Genomic DNA, 21,268 nt, shown 5'->3' with positions numbered 1-21,268 from the left:
CCTTTCCTACTCTCTTTCTCTCACTTAATTGGAAGCCAGCTTGAGTCCTCTGGTGATGTGATCCTGGGCAGCATGATCTTTGCCACATGACTGTTTTTGTTGTTGTTTTTTTTTTATTTTTTGTTAAGACCAATGTGAATTACAAGTCCTTCATAGTTGTATTTAAGACATATAGTGACAGTGAATTAGGGCCATTCCCACCACCAGTGTTGACCTAGCTTCACCAAAGTTTCTAGGATACATCCCATTCTCTGCCCTTAGCTTCCTGGTCTACCAGTGTAACAAGTCCATTTTATGTTTAGGTTGTTATTGCTTGGGTCTCTTGATTTTATTATTCTATTCAATTGTTGTTGACTTTGGGTTGGGTATTTATTTCTGACCTTTTATTTGCCCCCACCCAATACATCTAAAATCACTTGGTCTATGGGTCCCACCCACTTTTTTTTTCTTTTCTCAATTTGTAGAAAGATGTAGAAATATGAGGTAAAAAATGTATTTCATCTTTCACTCCCCACATAAATATCTCAGAAGACCTAATTGGAAGGCCTATATTGCCTACATAAGCTTAATATCTTTATAATAATGCATCTTAAGATATGTATTCCTAAACATACAGATAGCCTCCCCATCACTTTCTTTTTTTAAATACCTTTTTTCTTTTTTATTCTCAATTTACTTTTTTTGACCTCAGTTTTATTTATATGATCTATTTTTTATATATACATATTTTATCTATCCTCACCAGTTTTGGTGCTCTTGGCACAAAAACCAAGAAAGCATCTTACCTGGGATAAAAGCTCAGACCACACCACAGATACTGTATGTGTAGCCTGTCATCCTTACCTGGAATAGCACCAGCAATACTAAAGGACACCACACATTTTGTATAGGCACAGTAAATAAGGGGAAATCATGGTCTCAGACACAAGATCTTATCTTCTAAGGATAAGAACTCACACTTTTTATACAAGGGTGCCTCCCATCCTGGACATAGGTCATGTGGATACAACTCAGTCTCCACGAAATTAGACAGTGTTAGTTCATTCTCAAATCCCAGATACCAGACTTAGAACTGAAACAACTCCCTGCAACAACACCAGGAACTAAGCTCCGTTGGGAAATTTACTTGTGCCAGTGTTAATGTGACAATGAGGACAGCGAGGAAATGACAACTTGACCTAAGACCAGAAGGTCCTATCACATCACCTAACACTTAGTGGAAATCAGAAGATATATCGTCCTTTGAACTATGAAAAATAAGAGCACTAACTTACAGAAAACTGACTTTGACAATCATGACTGACAGAACTTACCTTGAGACCATTAAGAAAAACTCTACCCTAGGCTATAGCCCAGGTCTCTTACAAAAATCAAGATTTGTTAGTAGAGAGGCCCAATTCTGACAACAGAGACTGAGCAGAACCTTTGGAACCATAATTTCCTAGACATCGGCTTAGAAATGAGCAAAAACATGGAGCACATGATACAGAAAACTGAACACACCAACAATGTTGGAACAGAACCTAAAGACTCTATCCTAGGCCTTGTCCTAGGCCCTGTGCAAATACCAAGATTGCTTGCTACAGTGGCCTGATTTTCTCATCCACAACTGAGAGGAAAGGTTCCTGACACCACAAAAAAAAAAAAAAAAAAAGCCTGGGATATGGCAATGAGAAGGTAAGGAGCCAGTGGTTGTTCCCCATGACAATATGCTTCAAGAGTGGAGAAACCCTGAATCTCTCTTAGGCCATGGGAATTTCCTTTCTTCCCCTATACTTACTGTGGCTATAGTAACACCAAACCTTGCCACTCCAGCACTTTTTCTGATTTTGTTTTGTTTTTTTGTTTGTTTGTTTGTTTGTTTTTGATATTATTTTCCTTCTCTTTTTTCTTCCACTTTTTTCTTTCTTTTTCACTCTTGTGAATATTATTCGGTGATTTTTTCTTTTTTTTTCTTAATTTCTTTTTTTTTTTTTAGTAGTTGATACCAAATTTTTTCTTCATTTTTCCTTAACCCTTTATCTCCAACAGAATAGCATAACTTGAATCATTCAGCCTCATAAATTGAGGGGGGGAAAGGATGATACCAGGACTAGTCATATGAACATGTAGTGTAAATAAAAAATGACCAGACTGGAACACCAAACAGAATAGATACCCAACCTACAACAAACTGTAAAGTGGAGACCAGTTACACTAGTATTGGGGGGGGGGGGGAGGGTGAAGGAGGGAGAAATGGGAGACATGCTGGGAACTAGAGTTGAGGGAGGACAACATTGGTGGTGGGACTGCCCTTCATTCATTGTCACTATGTACCGTAAATAATTTTGTGTAATGAACTTCAGTCACAATAAAAATTAAAAAAAAAGTATTTCATGTCCGAAGGTTCCATGAAAAATGAGGGAGCCCCTATCTAGAATTCATATCTAGGAAATATAAATTAAAATAAATTTTTATTTATTTTTGTGGGGCAGGTTTTTTTTTTTTTTCAGTTTTGCATAGGCACAGAAAAAGTTGGGGAAATTAGAAAGGAAATACTGTTAGCCTAAAAAAAAAAAAAAAACAGGGAGTCGGGGCCGGGAAGGTGTCGCTAGAGGTAAGGTGTCTGCCTTGCAAGTGCTAGCGTAGGACGGACCGCGGTTCGATCCCCCGGCGTCCCATATGGTCCCCCCAAGCCAGGGGCGATTTCTGAGCGCATAGCCAGGAGTAACCCCTGAGCGTTACCGGGTGTGGCCAAAAACAAAAACAAAAAACAACAACAGGGAGTCTACATCCATAAAGCATCTATCATATGACCTATGATAACTACTATTATAAGACTGACTACAGGTTTCAGGCATACTAATTGTTCAATCCCAAGGTCTTTCTTCATAGTCCCAGGAAAAGTTCTACTCAATTTCAGTTGTTGCAGTCAGGTACCTGTAATTAGAACTTGGTTTTTGCACAAATCCTATGTCAAAGCCTAGGTGCTATGATTGGTTCTTACTGGAGTTGTGCTGGTTAAGATCACTCTGTTTCAGCTTAATTTGAAATCAGGTATAGTCTGATTGATATAATATTCTGGTTTAAATTGTCTGCATTTCACTACCCATTGGGTTATGCTACACAAAATATGTAGCTAATGGAAGCAATTGACATTGACAACTCAACAGTATTCTAACTCTTAAGATTTATCTTAATTTCCTTTATTTTTTCATAGACCGATCAATTCTGAGCCCTCCATAAACCTTGCTATAAAAAGCAATCAACACGTAACTATTAATATTCTGTTTATCAACTCTGATAGTTAATTTTGTATGTCAACTTGACTGTGCTAAAGAATGCCCAAATGCCTGGTAAAACATTATTTCTCTGTGTGTATGGGGGAAATTTCTTGAACTTTTTGAATTAGGAGACTAAACAAATAATGATCTTCTTCATCAATGCAGTTGATCCTCACCCTCTAAGAGCCTGAATAGGTCAATAAGGCCCAAAAAAGACAAATGGACTGAACTAGACACTTGAGCTCCTAACTCTTGAACCTTAGGACATGGACCAGAATTTATACCATTAGCTCCCTGATTTTCCAACCTTTGGACTTACACTATTTGCCCTCTTCCCTGATCCCGTTGCTTTAAATAAAACTAAATTTCACCACTAGCTTTTCTAATTCTCAGCTTGCAGCTGACAGGTTTCTCAGACTCTCTATTTACATGATACAATTTGTGTAATAATTTTCTTCTTGTATGTATCTTTTTATTGCTGCTTCTTTGGAAAACCCTGAACTCCTTGTCTGCTAGGCTCCAGGCTCAGTAGACATTTGATCTGCCTTTTCAGGCGTCACTTGCTCTTCTATCCAATGGCCCCCAGCACACTAGTGAAAGCCACATGAGTTAGGCATTTGTTATGACAGCACTGCATATAAGCCACAAATTTCTACTCTAGTTAGGCAACTGGTAGCAGACATAAAGACCTAAATATTGTTTGTTCTTATAAATAGTTTATTTTTTATTCAATTGACAGCAAAGGTCAAGGAGAAAAATGCTGGTCCATGAAATCCTATGGAAACTCAACCAGATGGAGATTGCCATTTTTAACAGATGACTGCTAAAGTATCTGCTATGAGTCAAGTAGAGGGAGAGGGAGAGAAAAGAAGATGGGAGAATGACCAATTATCTATTTAGGTCAGTCCTAGAAACATTATGCACAGATTTCCAAGTTCCCTTGAACTTAGTGATATGACTAGGTACTATTGAAAAGAAAGCTGGGAAGTTGAAAAGAGCTATGAATCCAGGGAAGATATTGGATGATACTTAATTTGTGCCACATTATTTTAGGAGTATGTGCTACGCACACATACACAAAAGGAAGAAGGATAAAATTCTGTAATTATGCAGAGGAGACCTAATATGGTAAAAAAAAACTAATATTAATGTTATATTTATAGAGAAAAATAATAAATGATCAAAAATCAAGGTGAATATCAAAGTTTTAAATTTTAGAATTTAGAGTACAGAGAGATAGCCCAGCAGGTAGTGCTCTTGCCTTATACACAACCAAGCACCAAGCACCCCATATGGTCCTATGAGTACTGCTAGGAGTAATTTCTGAGCACAGAGTTAGGAACAAGGCCTAAGTGCCAGTGTGTGGGGTCAAAACAAACAAACAAAAATATTTGAATTCAGGCAAAACTAAAAATGTATGAATTTTTGTTGCTGGGGACTGGATGTCTGGGAGTCAGAGCCAGTGTTTCAGTACTGCTTAGGCCCTTTAGGTAATGCAAAGCTGTAGTGAAGAGTCTGGGATGAAATCAAGGCAGAACACACTGGCATGTGTACTCTAAACCTTGAATTTTTTCCAAGGCCCCAGTGCATAATATTTGTAGTCTATTTGAAGTACATAAAGTTTTTAGAATATGGAAAGACATTTTAAAATATTTGCAGAATTTGTTTTAGCAAACAAATCACTTGCACTCATTATAGGTCTCCAGACGGATTTCTATACCTGGCAGGAATTAATATCGCTTCATGTAAAGTCACAAGAAACCAATGCCTTCCATTTAGGCACGCAGCCCAAGGTTCTGAATGCTTCTGCCAAGAGCATGCGCTATAGGAAGATGAGAAGTGCAACATGGTTCTTGAAGCTGCATTTTCATCATTTCCAGCAGAATGCAGCCCAAGGCAGCAGTGTGCTACTTGCAGGATGAATCTAATGGACCGGCTGCCTCTGAGCTACCCTACCCATTAAAGCATAGTGACAGGTGATTTGAACTGCCTTTCACTCCAGCTCAGCAGCAAAGTCTGAGTAGAAATAATCCTTTTATCTCCCAATAAAGGAGAATTATAGTATTTTGTAGTTCAGCTCTCTTTGAAGAGCCAGCTTTAGAAGCTAGAGGCTTTGCATTTCCTAGAGTGGTCAGATTAAAGACACTTTTCACTGATTTCACTGGGAAATGGAAGGGCAGGTAGCTGATTATATTGTCACCCATTTTTACCCTGCGGAAAACACTGCAAGTTTCTATTTAAATATATTTTAGAGCACAGATGTCAATCTCCAGAACTTTTTTTTAAAAACAAAAAACAAAACTAGTCATGTCTTCAGAGTCACATTGTTCAGGAGCAAATCAAAGAGGACACTTGAAAGGATTTGATTTGCCTGGGTGTCTTTTTTTAACTTGCCACCTATGGGTATAGCCCCAGTCTGCTCATTTTTGATGTATATAATCCCTATAAAAAAAAGTTCACAACATTGTATAATAGACTAGCTAAATGCAGTAATACCTTCTGTTCTGTTCCATAAAGATAGCTAGTATTCCTCCTGAAATGCTATTAAAACCTCATTCATTCCAACTAATGAGGGAATTAATATTCTCAGCATGGGGGTCATCCTCTTGGTATCTACCATCATTTTATTTTAATCATTAAAATAACAATGAGTTTGGTATTTGACATTTCATTTTTTAAATAGACAAGCTAAGACCTGGATTAATAGGGAATTTTCCTGAAATATCTGGGTTTTATTTTTCACCACCTTGGATATGAGAATTTGATACCAGCGGTATTTGCACATGAAAATTCTTTTGGGGGTACTGTTCTGTGTACTAAAGGGAATTTTAACATTTCTATCTTAAACCCACTTGATACAAGCAGCATATCTAACCCCATTTATGACAACCAAAAAATACCTCAACTATATCCTCTTGAGATTATATCTCTTGATCATCTTGAGATGGTCTTGAGAACCAGAGTTCTGACTGGTTCTGAGATAGTCACCTCCTGACACCAAGGAGATTTTTAAATACACAGAGTTATTTAGATGAGGCTTCTTTTGAGAGGAGGGGAACACAACCAGCAGTGCTCTGAGCTTACTTCTGGTACTACATTTAGGGATCATTTCTACAGGGCTTGGAGAAAATTATAGGGTGTTTGGTGTGAAATCTAGGTTGAACTCATGTAAGGTAGTCACACTTTCTACAGTACTATCACTCTGACAGAACTATTTGGAAATTTAAATAGTACCCAAGATGTCTTATAAGTTTTCCTTCTAAAACTTTAAAAATTCATTTATAGGGCCGAAGCGGTGGTACAAGTGGTAGGGCATCTGCTTTGCACATGCTAACGTAGGACAGACTGCAGTTCAATTCCCCAGTGCCCAATATGTTTCCCCAAGCCAGGAGCAATTTCTGAGCACATAGCTAGGAGTAACCCCTGAGCATCACCGGGTGTGGCCCAAAAACCAAAAAAAAAAATTCATTTATAATTAGTATTTCCATTCACTGCACCTACAAAGTCCTGAAATATTTTTTTCCAATGATAATTTTTTCTTCAATAGTAAATTTTCAGATAGAGACTCCACACAGGGATGGGACACTTGCCTTGCTTACCACCAACCAGATATTTAGCCTCTGTACCCCACATTTCTCTCAAACTCTGAAAGGAGTAATCCCAGAGAACAAAGCAGGATACCCCAAGCCCTAACTAATATGAGTTTTGCCCCCAAAAATCAATGTCTCTGCACACTATGGCCTCACCTCAGATAGACATTTTCATAAATAATTTACAGGGGTTTACTTGAGCTACATTTGTTTGCATTTTTGTGTCTGACTGAAGATGTTTCCCCTGTCTTCCAAATTTCAAAAACAGCCCAGTTCTATCTTGGGCATCTCTGTACCTGCCATACAGTAGTAATAATAGTGTGTGGGGGGGGGTGAGGAGGAAGAATAATTTTCTTCTCTCCCGTCAAATCTGAGTTTGGCTTGTGTTTCTCTCATCTCACTCAGAGTTATGGAAACTACACAATCTTTCATTCTAGGTTGAAAGTTTATTTCTAGAGAATAGAAAAAAAAATGGCCTTTTTTATTCAGTCCCTTTATCATAGCACCTATGCTATAATTGTTGGGTTGACTGAATTGGGTGGGAGAGAATATAGAATAAACAGCGCAAACCCCAAATTTCTATGGGGATTGAAATAAATGCCACATGTGGAATCTGAATATTGTAAAGCAGACAAGAGAATACATATCCTGTGACCTGTGTATGGTAACCAATCCCTCATAGCTTAGGTGTCAAGGGTCCAAAGAGATTGTTTAAGATTTAAGGTATTTTAAACAGTCACACTGGTTTTATTCCCAGCATTCCTGGCACCACAGATCTCCTGAAGTATTGCCATATAAAACACAACTCTGTAGGCCCAGAGTTTCCTGGGTAATCCAAAGAACCTCATAGCCTTGGGTCCTTACATTTGTGGGATATGAAAAAATAAAAAAACAGTATGGTAATTATATACAGAAACAATAGAAACAAGGGCCAAGAGGATCAGTCCATGGCAGGAAGCTTGTCACAGGGGAACATGGGGCAGAGAAGAGACCACTATGATAACAGTTGGAAATTACCAATCTGGACAAGACTTAGGTGTTAAAAGGAGATAACTGATATGCAGTAGCAGAATTGTAAACCACAGTGCCTAAAAGGAAGAGAGAAAAAAATAGAGACAGAGAGAGAAAAAAAAGAGAGAATTAAATTTTTCCCACAAAGGCAGGCAGGAGAGAGGGCAGTGGGGATGGCAGGAGAGAAACTGGGGATACTGATGCCAGGAAATGTGCACTGGTGAAAGGATGTTGTATAGAGTATGGCTGAAACTAAAAAATGAACAACTTTGTAACTGTTTAAAAAGAAGAACAATTGTATTATGAACAACCTTGTAAACCACAGTGTTTAAATAAAGTACTTTAAAATTTAATTTATTTTTATTGAGACCAATGTGAATTACAAGTCGTTCACAGTTGTATTTCAGGTGCATAGTGGCAGTGAATTGGCCCATTCCCTCTATCATTGTTGACTGTCCTTCACCATAGTTCCCAGCATACATCTCATACCTCCACCCATAGTCCCCTGGACTGCTAGTGTAACAGGTTCATTTTTGTATTGGTTGTTGTAGTTTGTGTCTCTTAATTCTATTGTCATTGACTTTAGTTTGAGTATTTGGTCTGACCATTACAAATTTTTTTAAATTAAAAATTCACCAGAAGGAGACCCCCCCCCCCCGAACCCAATGCATTAGTTGGAATCCATTTCTCACCAAATGCACATATAAATATTTTTCTACAAGGCGCAACAACAGGCCTGGACTCTTGACTGTTGAACAATGGCACCCAGCTGATGCCGTGAGACATAACATCCCACCTACACTTCTCTCATTGAGAAAAGAGTTAATCTGGGCAGAAAAAAACCACCCTTCCCACAATGTTCACAAAGGCATCATGTGAACATTCAGAAGCCCTAGAAAGAAGGTATCATACAGAGTGCAAAGAATGTGTCTGTTATCTCTACCCTCCAAATTGCCTTCTGCTCACTTTCTTTACCAAGTGCTATTGTTCTAAATTATGATCTTTTTTTTAATATTTTAGTTTGACGCTGTAGTTACAGGCTGTTCATACTACAGTTTTTCACAGATAAAGTTGTTCATAATTAGGTTACAGTAATACAATGTACAACAACCTTCACCAGTGTGCATTTCCCAACATCAATGTCAACAATTTCCCTCTCATGGTTCCTCATACCTCTTCCTTCCCACCCACCCTTCCCTCTTTCTCTCTCTCACTTCTTTCTTGACATTTTGATTTGTACTACTGTGTATGAAGAGGCGCCACGCATGTCACTTTCATAGTAGACCCGTCTCTACTCTAGTGCACTCTCCTATTTTTGTGGCAAGTTTTCTACCATAAACTGGGCCTCCTAAGCCTCATCTCTCTTGCCTCTGTATATAATTCCCCACTGTCTTTTCTTTTTCTTATATCCACAGAGGAGTGAGATTCTGAGTATATTTCTCTCCCTCAGACTCTTACTATCAGAATAATCTCCATTTCAATCCATGTATAAGAAAATTTCATTACTTCATTTTTTTCATAATGGCTACGTAATATTCCGTTATGTCAATGTACCACAGTTTCTTTAGCCACTCATCTGTTATCTGGCAACTGGGTTACTTACAAAATACTGCTTCAAGAAATAAAAGAGGTGGGACAGGAGCAACAGCACAGTGGTAGGGCATTTGCCTTGAATGCGGATGCACAGAACAGACCTGAGTTTGATCCCCAATGCCCCTATAGTCCCCCGAGTCAGGAAAGATTTCTGAGCGCATCGTCAGGAGTAAACCCTGAGCATCACCAGGGGAGGCCCCAAAATAAAAACATGAAAAATGAAATAAAAGAGGATTCAAGGAAATGTAAACATATATTCTGTTTATGGATTGAGAGGATTAATATAATTAAAATGGTGATAATTCTCAAAGCAGATTTAATGTGTAGACTTAATGCAATCCCTCTAAGGATTGCAACAATCCTAAATTTCATTTGGAACAATAGAAGACCATGAAAGCTAAAGCAATCCTTGGGAAAAAGAAGATAGGAGGAATCACTTTCCTCAACTTTAAATTATATTATAAAGCAATATTCATTAAAATAGTATGGAATTTATACAAAGACAGACCCTTAGTTCAGTGGAATAAACAAATATTCTGAGACTGAAGTTCAGGTATACAACCAATTAATCTTTGATAAAGGAGCAAGAAATACAATGTGAAGCAAGGAAAGCCTCTTCAACAAGTAGTGTTGGGAAAACTGATCAACTACATGCAAAAATAGTGAACTTAGACCTCTCTTTAATACCATGCACAAAGGATGTAGTCTATCAAATCAAAATGAATTAAAGACCTTCATATAATATTTGAAATCATAAGAGGAAAACATAGGCAAAACACTTCATGACATTAAGAATAAAGGCATTTTCAAGTAGGAAACACCACTGTTCAAGTAAGTGGAAGCAGAGATAAACTGTTGGGACTACATTAAACTGAGAAGCTTCTGCACTTCAAAGTAAATAGTGACTTGGATAAAATGAGAGAAACTATAAACTCAAAATCCATTTGGTAAATGGTTAACATCTAAGATATATAAGGTACTGGAAGAACTTAACAAGAAGAAAATAAAATCTAACCCCATCCAAAAATGGGGAGAACTGCACAGGTATTTCCTCAAAGAATTACAGGAGGTCAAAAGGCACATGAAAAAACGCTCTATAACACTAATTATCAGGGAGATGCAAATCAAAACAACAATGAGATATCTCACAACATAAAGAGTGGCACACATCACAAAATACAAAAACAACCAGTGCTGGCATGGATGAGGGGAGAAAGCAAAATTCCTTCACTGTTGGTGGAAATGCCATCTAATCCAGCCTTTTTGGAAATCAATATGGATATTCCTCAAAAAACTGGAAAACTTTCTTATGATCCAGTATATCTCTAGTAGTTCCTAGGGATATATTCTAGGAACACAAAAACGCAATACAAAAATGCCCTCTGCACTCCTAAATTATGATCATCTTAAACAACACTACTTTTACCAAGTCTTCTCAACTAAAGCGGTGTTTGTATTAATTCATTCAACACACACACACACACACACACACACACTCATTTACACAGTCTCAAACACACTTACATCTCTAGCTTACACTTCTAGTGACTAAGCTCTTAGTCTGGATAACTGTTATAGGGGCCGGCGAGGTGGCGCTAGAGGTAAGGTGTCTGGATAACTGTGCTAGGAAGGTCGCCTTTTTTAAGTGCCTAAAGCAACCAGATATGTGTCTTAATTCCATTCCTATGGCCCATGACTAATTTTATATTTGAAGACACAGAGCACACAACTAAGCTTCTTTAGGATCTAGGTGGCCTGGTCATTTTTCTGATATTATGCTGCAAACTAAATGTTTCTGGTGTCCATCCTGAAGCTAAGGTCACCCTGAAATAGCCAATAAGGTCCTTGTGACATAGGTGGGTATGATGCATATTGCAAAAATAATGTTTCCTTATTCCATTCTAACTTCCATATCTGCAGATGGAAAGCTGTGTACCAGCTACAACCGAGGACTCGTCTTAGAAACAAGAATCAAGGTCATGAAGTACAGTGCTATCATCATTCTTGGTAATAATCACTTCTTTTTGTGTTGCTGGATTGTGTAAATCCTCCAAAAGCAAATTTGTTCCTCAGGCCATATGGTGAAATCTCACAAAGAGTTTTCTGTAGTCACTTTTATCTTTGTCAAAAGACATTCCAACCATATAGAAATTCTAGATGTATTTAGGAGCTCTGAAACATATAAGAGCTCTCAGAAACTATGATAAAAGGTATAATATTATAAAAATAATTTTATAAAACAAAGATAAATTATATTATAGGGACCAAACACAGTATCTACTTACCTACATAATTATCAGATAAAATTTATCTTTAAAAATATTGAATAACAGGATAAAGGAATGGGCAAACTTTATCCTTCTGTAGCTCCATGAAGGACCAACATGTCTACTAAGACCCTTCTTTGTGAATAAAATTGCATGCAAGGGAGACTGGATGGATGGAGCATTAAAGAAAATCTCACTTGGATATACACTGCTAAGTCTGATTCTCCTCTTCCCTATTTGTTCCATTTTTATCTCTAAGTCTTCCTTCTCCAGGGCAAAGTTGATGAACAAAAAGAAGACAGAAGTGACATCACATATCTTCTGAATCTTTAATTTCAGGGTCACTACCAGTCACTCCCTAAATGCTCTTACTATCTCCTGCCCTACCGTCTTCTTTTCTTGCCTCTAACAAAGTTTTTAAGTATTTCTCTAGCACTAATATGTGTTATGCTTGTGTACATTCTCCCAAGCTCCCAAAATTTTTCTAGAGCAATCTTGACATTTCACTTAAAAACAGAATTGTCCCATTCTTCGGCCTTCCCGTTTACCAACCTGCCTGCCTCTCAACCACAAGTTCTGCCTTTTCCCTTTTATGATAAATAAACTTTCTGCTTTTCCATATTGTCAAAATGTTCACTGTGCCCCAAGCTCCCTTTCTTTTTGACTAGTCAAGAATTTTTCTGCTCACCATGATATCTTACTTCCATGTAGATTCTTCATTGACTGGATCACTTACACATAAACATGCTATTACTGGGAAACACCTTCAAGCTCCTTAATGGAGTCTGAAGTTTTGCATATAAAATTAGCAGCAGTATTTGAGAAGTCTATAAAGTTAGAGTTCTTTATTTAACAGCTATAGAAAGGCAGTTGTCCTCCCACTCAAGTCCTATGTTTAGGCCTGGCATCTCACCTGGTTCCCCAATGATTTTTGTGTGTGCTGGTCTCTCCTTGGTCTCTGTCAAGTTTCTCCACTGTCCCCATCTGTCACTGAGACTTTGGAGTCTAGGATTTCTGGTTAGTTGCTTGCTATTCTGTTCCTATAAATTCCTCCATCCTCTGGCCACATGCTGATTTTCTACTGTCCATCCAGGCTTTGATATCAATCCAGTAGAGATATGGCTCTGTCATTTACTTTGTCTGCTAGACTTGCTACCCCTCATGTTATATCACCTGGAGTGCCTGGCACCCATCCTAATCCCCTACTCCTTCACTGAAAAATGCCGTGATAGGCCTCGGTAACAAACTCCTGTATCTTTCTCTTCTTTGCTCCACTCTTTCCTGTGTCTTCAGTTTCACCTCATTCTCTGGAGCCTTTCTATCCTACTATGAGTAAAACCATCTTTATCGTAGCCCCACATCAAAATACCAAACATCAATTCTCAAACTCAAAGTAACATTTATTCCATCACTTCTTCAAAGACTGTTTACTTTGCCTATAAATTATTATTTTAACTTAAGATCTTTATTGGAATTTGTAATTTCCTTTTAACCATTAGCACATACACCAAAAGTCAAAAGTCTTAGCATGTTCTTCTACCCTCTGCAGAAGCAACTCTTCTTATTGTCCTCATTTTAGTCAAAGTCATATTCCATTCAATGTCCACACCCAAAATTTCAGGATTGTCTGTTGTTTTAGTTCTCTCACACTCCACATGTCTAGTCTATTAGAAAGACCTGGAACTTTTTTTTTTACAAAACAAATATTAAATCTAAGCATTTCCCCCTATCTGTACAATTTCTGCTTTAGTCAGAGCTTTTGTCTACCAATACCTAGAACTAGATTTTTTTTCTTCTATCTTCTCTTGTTCTTCTCTGATAAGCAGTCATTGAGATCATGCAACCCCTTATAAATCAGATACTATCATTACCCTGAAAGTTTCCATATAGTTACCCATTACACTAGTAATAAACCTTACTTACCTCCCTAGACTTCCTAAGCCTTCATGATCTGTCTAGAATCACATGTTCTGTCTCATTCTCATCACTCACTGCTCCTTTGGTGCCAGTCACATTTGGTTTCTTGGTGTTTCTTAAAACCATGAATTTATTTACACCTTGGAGAACTTTCACCTTTTCCTCCTTGGTCAAATGGTCTGCTTCAATCAGACTTTGGCCTGCTTTCCACACATTGTATTCAACAGTGTCACCTTTCCAAGAAAACCTACTATATATGGTCTTGGTCTTCCCTAACCCTTGCCTCATTTCCCTCAAAGTTGCTTTATATTGGAGGATATGTATTGATTTGGGGTTTTGTCTATTCCCTTTTTTGGAGTAATAAATCCTTGAGAGCAAGGTCCTTAGCTTTGTGCTCTTGCATTATTACAACTCAAACATTCTATAGATCTATACACACTTAATGCTTAATTAATATTTTTGGTATGAAGGATATACCAGAAAGAAAAGGGATTAGTGTTGTTTTCTTTTTTGCTCAAAAATTGCCCTTTCTCCTCTTGTTGCAGCTCTTTGACTCCCTAGAAAGCAGAGATCTCATGTTAACTGCATATCAAATCACCAACAATCAGCTTCATCATTCTAACTTCAAAATGCCAAGTGGATCACAAACAGCATGACTCAGCCAGTAGAATATAGGTACAAAACAACATTGCAGGCAGAGTAAAGATAAAGCAGATCCAACCCACAGGGATTAAGTTCTTTCCTGAAACTTTTAAAATAAATCAAAGATACCTCTGGTGTTTGCAAATAATCAGAGGCATAGATACATGTCTATCCCAGTGTCTAGTCAGGAAGTGTGTCACAACCAATATAGCCTTTATTATTAGGAGCTCTCTGTGTAGCCTGCAAATCTCTGTAATCAGAAAGCAAGACAGCCACAAGAAGGTCAGTCTGTTTCCTTAAGTACCTCTGCATCTAATAATCCATAATGCCCCTAATCAACCTGAAATAACATATTTTTATGCATAGATTTTATTTCAGAACTAAACATTATTTTTAAAATATCAATATATAGGGGCCGGGCGGTGGCGCTAAAGGTAAGGTGCCTGCCTTGCCTGCGCTAGCCTTGGACGGACCGCGGTTCGATCCCCCGGTGTCCCATATAGTCCCCCGAGCCAGGAGCAACTTCTGAGCACATAGCCAGGAGTAACCCCTGAGCGTTACCGGGTGTGGCCCAAAAACCAAAAAAAAATATATCAATATATAATAATATAAAGGAAGAATTAAAAGAAAATTATTGATAATGAAACAATGTGGATTTCAGTGTGTGAATAATTGGGCACAGCTACACTGAAAGAATAATGAAGTAGCCAGATTGTTATATCTAGTTATAGTTATAACCACAAATGCAAAACATAGTGATGTGTGTCATGGATGCACTCAGAAATTTGGAATGTATTTATGTCAGTAACTTGATTTTCTGAGGTTAAAAAACCCTGGTAAAATTTAAAATTGAATAAAATTACCTTTCCTTCATTTGTAAGGGAATTATATTTCTGAAAGAATCAATGCATATTAAAATATTTGTGTCCTTATATAAAATAAAAAAGTTTCTAGGCTGGATCAGTTATAAATTAGTTTCATCACTGCATGAATGCCTAGTTTCATGAGGGCTCTTGGGATTGACTGAGACTGTCTCAGGTTCATATAGGAGGAGGAGCATCTCTGGAAAGCCAGAATCTCTATTCCTCACGTACAAACACAAAACAGACACTTCTCAAAATTTCCTCAAAGGCATTTTTTTTTTTGCCTTTCCATAGTCATTATTGTGGGCCATCATCAAGGTTAGTTACAAACTCATTAGCCTTTGTGCTTTCACTCTTCTTTATTATATTTTCAAGGACTATGGAGAAGCAGGGGAAGAAAATGTGTTATGAAAATTGGAGATATAATCAGTCTTTAAATATCTACTTTTGTGTCTGAAGGCATTAGTCTACATTTCCCAGAGGAATAGAAGGTAGAAAAAAAGGGAGAGAGAAGAAAAAGAAAGAGAATTAAAAATTATAAAAATATTTATTATAAAGAATTAACTCACCTAATTATAGAACTGAGAAGTTCCATGATTCACAGGATGAAGAGTTAGTGTTATTGTTTTCATATGAGACCAAGTCAAAAGGCAGAAAAAGATCAGAGGTCCTGCAAGATTCCTTTTTAACAGAGAAAGCTCAAGTCCTTTCTCACTAAGTTCAGGCCTTTATTCAGGCTTTGTTGAACTGAATGAGGCCCAACCACTTTGGGTTGGACAATTTTCATTCTTAGTCTGTCAATTCAAATTTTCATCTGGGTTTCCATTTCCTACTTCTCTACTTTGGGTATTTGAGGCCAAACATAATAAGGTTCTCCACTCACTGGACCAACTGATGTGAATAAGCATAAATCCTAGCTGTTTATGGGATGTTTTATATTTTTTTAGAAAATAAATTTGAAACCATAGGGCTTAAACCAAGAGCTTCTTTAAAAACATTAGGCACCAACCTTTCCCTGACTTAAAACTAGAGTTCTATTTGTTCTTATGACTTATTCAGAGTCTCAAAGGATTTTGCTGAGTTTCCATTTTATAGGTTGAGAAGTTAAAGTAATACCCAATTGATCCCAGACTTTCTATTAAGATTCAAAGAGTGATCATATAGAACCCTCAATAATCATATCAAATCATCCCCTTCCAGATGCAGAAACTTTAGGGAATTTTCTGATCTAGAAATGTTTGTATTCACATATGTGTGTATAAAGCATGATGCTGGTTCAATGAGTAGTGGATAATCCTAAGTATTAAGAATGTCTTAAGTTTTCAAAGCTCTAATCAGACCCAACCCAAATAGTCCTTGAACTAATAACATTTTTGTTCCCTAGCCTTTCTCTGCTGTTGGAGTCCATACTTCAATTGACATTTTGAATAACTTTAATCTCCTTCCAGAAACCAAAGAGCACTGTGGTCATTCAATAGCTCTGTCTGTTGCCCGTGTAGGTAAGACTGCTGACTAGGTCACATGATATGCTGCACTCATAGTGACATATTTTTCTGGATCCACAGACCTCTGGCAGGATGTGGTCTCAAGACACTTACGGCAGAAGTTTTCTTCTTAGAGGGACCAATTAAAACCAATAGTCAGGCACCTCTTTTTATTTTTAATTTAAAAAATTACTTTATTTAAACCAGTAATTTGCAAAGTTGTTCATAATACAGGGTATATTTTTCACAATTACGAGTGTTGTTCATGATTAACTGTCAGCCCTCTAGTGTACAACATCCTTGGCCAGTTCACATTACCTGTCACCAAAGTCCCAGTTTCACTCTTACCCTTTCACCTGCCCTCTCCCTTGCCTTTGGTCATTTTTCTTCTGTCACTATCTTTCTTCCTTCCTTTGTTTTTAGACACTGTGTTTTGCAATATTGTTACTGAAGGAGTATCATGCATATCACAATACCTCCTTTTGGCACCCAGGTTTTATCCAGAGTTTTCATTACCTCTTACATCAGGTCACATATACAAAACATTTTTTTTGGGTTCAGAGCATTTACATTTCAATTGTTTCAATGCAGTGTCATGGTTATAGCAAGTCACAGATTGTTACTACCATTTACAAATAAAGACTCAAGATATAAATAACATTGAGGTTATGTGAATAATTAGTATAGAACTGAAATTAGATCCCGCCCACAACTACTCAGTCATTTTGCTAATTTTCAGCTGTCTTCCTGAATAAGCTACAGGGAGTAGGTGGAGAAATACAGATGCAATAGAACAGTAGGGCAGGTTTAAGACCTAAGCAAGCTCAAATCTTTTCAGGGCCAAAATTAAATTCTTACCAGTGCTGATTCATGGCTAATATAATCCTAGGAAAGTTATTTAATTTTCAAAAGCTTCAATAACCTTTCCTATACTAAGGGTCTAGCAGTTCTCTAATGGCCAGTAATGTCCACTGGACTTGATTCTGACTTGTGGGAAGAAGGCCTATGATGAAGAAGATAGATAGCGATTTGTTAAGTATCTCTTACAGTGCCTGATCTCTAATATATACTCATAATTACATCTTTGAAGTACATACTTCCCTTTAACCAGGCCAAATTAATTTTTATCCTGCTCTATTTTTTCTCTAGGGAGCAAAGACAATATGTTATAATGACATGGCCAGGAGAGAAATTAGAAGCTTGAGATGCAGATTCTGTTCAAGCCAGAGTTTATCTAGATCTTTTCCTTTTTTTCTTTTTTATTTAAACCCTCATGATTTAAAAAATTATTCATAGTTGTATTTTAGACATATGATGTTTCAGAACCAATTCTACCACCAGTGAAACCTCTCTCCACCGATGTTTCCAGAATGCATCCCACATGACCACCCCCTATCCCAGCCTGCCATCAAAGCAGGCCCATTTTTAATTTTTGTTATTAAAAGTTGAGTCTCATAATTTCAAGATTGTTAACTTGGGCTTAAATATTTAGTTCTGTTTTTTCTTAACATCACCAATGCACCAAAGATCTTTGGCCCCTGGTTTCCTTCCTTTCATACTTTCTTCTCTTCCACTAAATTTCTTTCATTCTGCCCCCAAATTCTGAGACTTAGAATGTTCTCAACAAACTTCTTTAAACTATTGCATTTTTCCATTTAATTATTCTTTTTTTAAGGGGCATGGTTTGGGGAGAGAAAGAGAGTGAACACATAGGGACCTAGGAACACTGATTGGGCATTTTGATGATGGGTGTGGCTCAGTGACAGTATAAGCCTAAAGCATAAATATTAAAACTATTGTAAACCAAGTTACTTCAATAACTATTTTTTTCTCTTTTCAAAATTAAGCACTTTGATTACAAACATGATTGTTGTTGGGTTTCAGTTATAAAAAGAGCACCCGCCTTCACCATTACAACATTCCCATCACCAATGTCCCCAATCTCCCTCTTTCTGCCTCCTTCCACCTGTATTCGAGATAGGCATTCTACTTATCTCACTCATTCTACTTATCTCACATATTCTACTTATGTCACTCATTGTGACAATTATGACATTGTCATATAGTGTAGTTACTTCTTTAACTGCATTCACCACTCTTTGTGGTGAGCTTCAAATCATGAGCCAGCCCTTCAGTGCTCATCTTTATTGTCTCTAGGCATTATTACAATAATGTCTTTTATTTTTCTTAAAACCCAGATAAATTTAAAATTAGTCTCACTCTATTTAATTATTAAATACCACATATAAGCAATACCATTCAATATTTATCCTTCTTCTTCTGGCTTACTGCATTTAACATAAAAACTTCCAGCTCTATCCATGTTACAACAAATTGCTTAATTGCACTATTTCTTCCAATTATGTAATATTCCATATATATATATATATATGTGTGTGTGTGTGTGTGTGTGTGTGTGTGTGTGTACACTACATCTTTACGATTCACTCATCTGTTGTACATCTAGGTTGATTCAACTCTGAGCTATTGTCCTGAGTGCTACAATAATAATGGTATGCATACATCTTTTAAGATGAATGTCTGTCCCAGAGATACATACCCTAAAGTAGGATTGCTGAGTCATACAGCAGTTTGATTCTGACTTTACTGAGAACTTTCAATTTGAAAGGTTTTCTTTAGAGGCTTTCCATAGAGGTTAGAACACCATTCCAACCAATGCTTGTTGGACCAACATTCCCACCAGTAATGGATGTGATATCCCTGGCAACACAAATTGTTCCCAATATTTTTGATATGTGCAATCCTCACTGGTATAAAATGATATCTCATTATTGTCTTGATTTAAATTTCCCTAATGATAAGTGATGACGAGCATTTTTTTCATGTGCCTGTTAGCCATCAATTGGTCTTCCTCAGAGAAGTGTTCATTCATTTTCTCTCTCCACTTTTGATGGGGTTTTTAGGTTTAGTGGAGTTAACCTTAATACATAATTTGTATATCTTTCACATTACCCTTTATTTGATGTGCTGCGTGCAAATATTTTGACTTAATCAGTTACCTGTCCTTTAGTTTTAGTCTATGTTTCTTTTGCCATATGAAACCTGTTTAGTTTGATGTAGTCACATTTATTCAAATTTAATTCTATAGCCTTTCCCATTGACATCCTATCATTAAAGACTCCTTTGAGGTCTGCCTTGGAGTGTTCTGCCTATATTTTCTACAATGTACTTTATGAATTCAGGCCTGATCTCAATGTCTTTGATACACTTTGAATTGACTTGCTTAAGGCATGAGATATGAATTGATCTTTAATTTCTTACATGTGGCTACAAATTGTCATAACACCACATGTTGAAGAGGCTGCCTTTATTTTACTTTATGCTCTTAGCTTCTTTGTCAAAAACTAATTGACCATGTACTTGGGGGTTTGTCACTTGATATTCTATACAAACCCATTGGTCTGGAAATTTAACTTTGTTCTAATACCATACTGTTTTGATTACTATGGCTTTGTAGTACAGCTTATAGTTAGGTAATGAGATGCCTGACAGTTTTGTTTCTTTTTCAGTATGTTTTTGGCTATTCTGAAACTTTTATGGTTTCACACATACTTTATTATTGACTTTTCTAAGTCCTTGAAGAATGCTGTCTAAATATTGCATTGAATTTCATCTAGACCTCTAAACAATTTGTTCTAGACTATCTTAGATAATCAGTTTTCCTGGATACTTTTGTACCTTTGTATAAAGGTGGTACTACATAGCCTGAGATGATTTTCTCACAGTTCCTCTGTCATCACTTTAGGAATGGAGAAATTAAACATTTTACTGAGAATGTATTACTTCCAGCAGCAAATATTGTTCAATATAAAGCCACCAACTCTTCATACCATCCTGGAAGAATGGACCCTCTCTCTCTCATTTATAGCTATGTTCCCACTTTCCACCCCATCCCAGTGGTCAACACTAGAGGTATTACTGGCCCAATATCCAAGATTGGGAAATCTACTAATAGGAAATCAGTAGGGATTAAAAGAGGATTGTATATAAATTACAAATTAAGAAGTAAATAAAAGATTCCCTTATGCCTAGATTTTTCTCCCATTTTTTGGATTGAAAGTTGAATAATTGTATCCAACAAGATGTTTGTCCTTGATATACTAACAAATTCATTTTCAGCCATTGGCATTTTGTATTATCTTTGCATATTCTTTCTTGGCAGATGGGCATGTTGGAAGCAGCCAACCTCATGGGCTCATTGTAGCAACACATGCTTCTCAGAGAAAGCACAAATTGTTGGTCCTCTGACACAAAGTCAAAATTGAGAAGTACTTATCCTCAGCAGAAGAAAAATAGTGATTAATATGAAGCTAGAGCAAGAGCACAGCGGGTAGGGCATTACACATAGCCAATTTGGGTTAGTCCTAGACTTCCAATATGATACTCTGAGACTGCCAGAAAAGATTTCTGAGCACTGAGTCACAATCACTGAGTGCCATAAGGTGTGACCAACAAAAAAGAGTGTTAAAAATAAACTCTGAGACTCAGGGCCTGAGCTTCACAAATCACTGAAGTGCTCTGTAAGTATCTTCCTTTGCTTTCAATGTTTAGGCTTTCAATGTTTAGGCTTCTCTGATTTCATCTCTACACCCAATGAATGATCTTTCCTTCTAAATC

At 37.1% G+C, this 21,268-nt stretch overlaps 1 protein-coding gene across 1 annotated transcript in view; it reads left to right on the top strand.

The window, feature by feature from the left end:
• The window catches only part of NPSR1 (neuropeptide S receptor 1), a 249,539-nt gene extending 228,684 nt beyond the window's left edge, over positions 1–20,855 (top strand). Inside the window, 4 exon segments of the mRNA XM_049781739.1 lie at positions 11,378–11,464; positions 16,531–16,558; positions 16,560–16,641; positions 20,814–20,855. Coding sequence (XP_049637696.1) covers positions 11,378–11,464; positions 16,531–16,558; positions 16,560–16,641; positions 20,814–20,855 — 239 coding nt within the window.
• The last annotated feature ends 413 nt before the right edge of the window (positions 20,856–21,268 follow it).

This window comes from Suncus etruscus, chromosome 10 (genome assembly GCF_024139225.1).
Source record: "Suncus etruscus isolate mSunEtr1 chromosome 10, mSunEtr1.pri.cur, whole genome shotgun sequence".
NCBI lineage: Eukaryota > Metazoa > Chordata > Mammalia > Eulipotyphla > Soricidae > Suncus > Suncus etruscus.
This window is presented reverse-complemented; position numbering and strand designations above follow the sequence as displayed.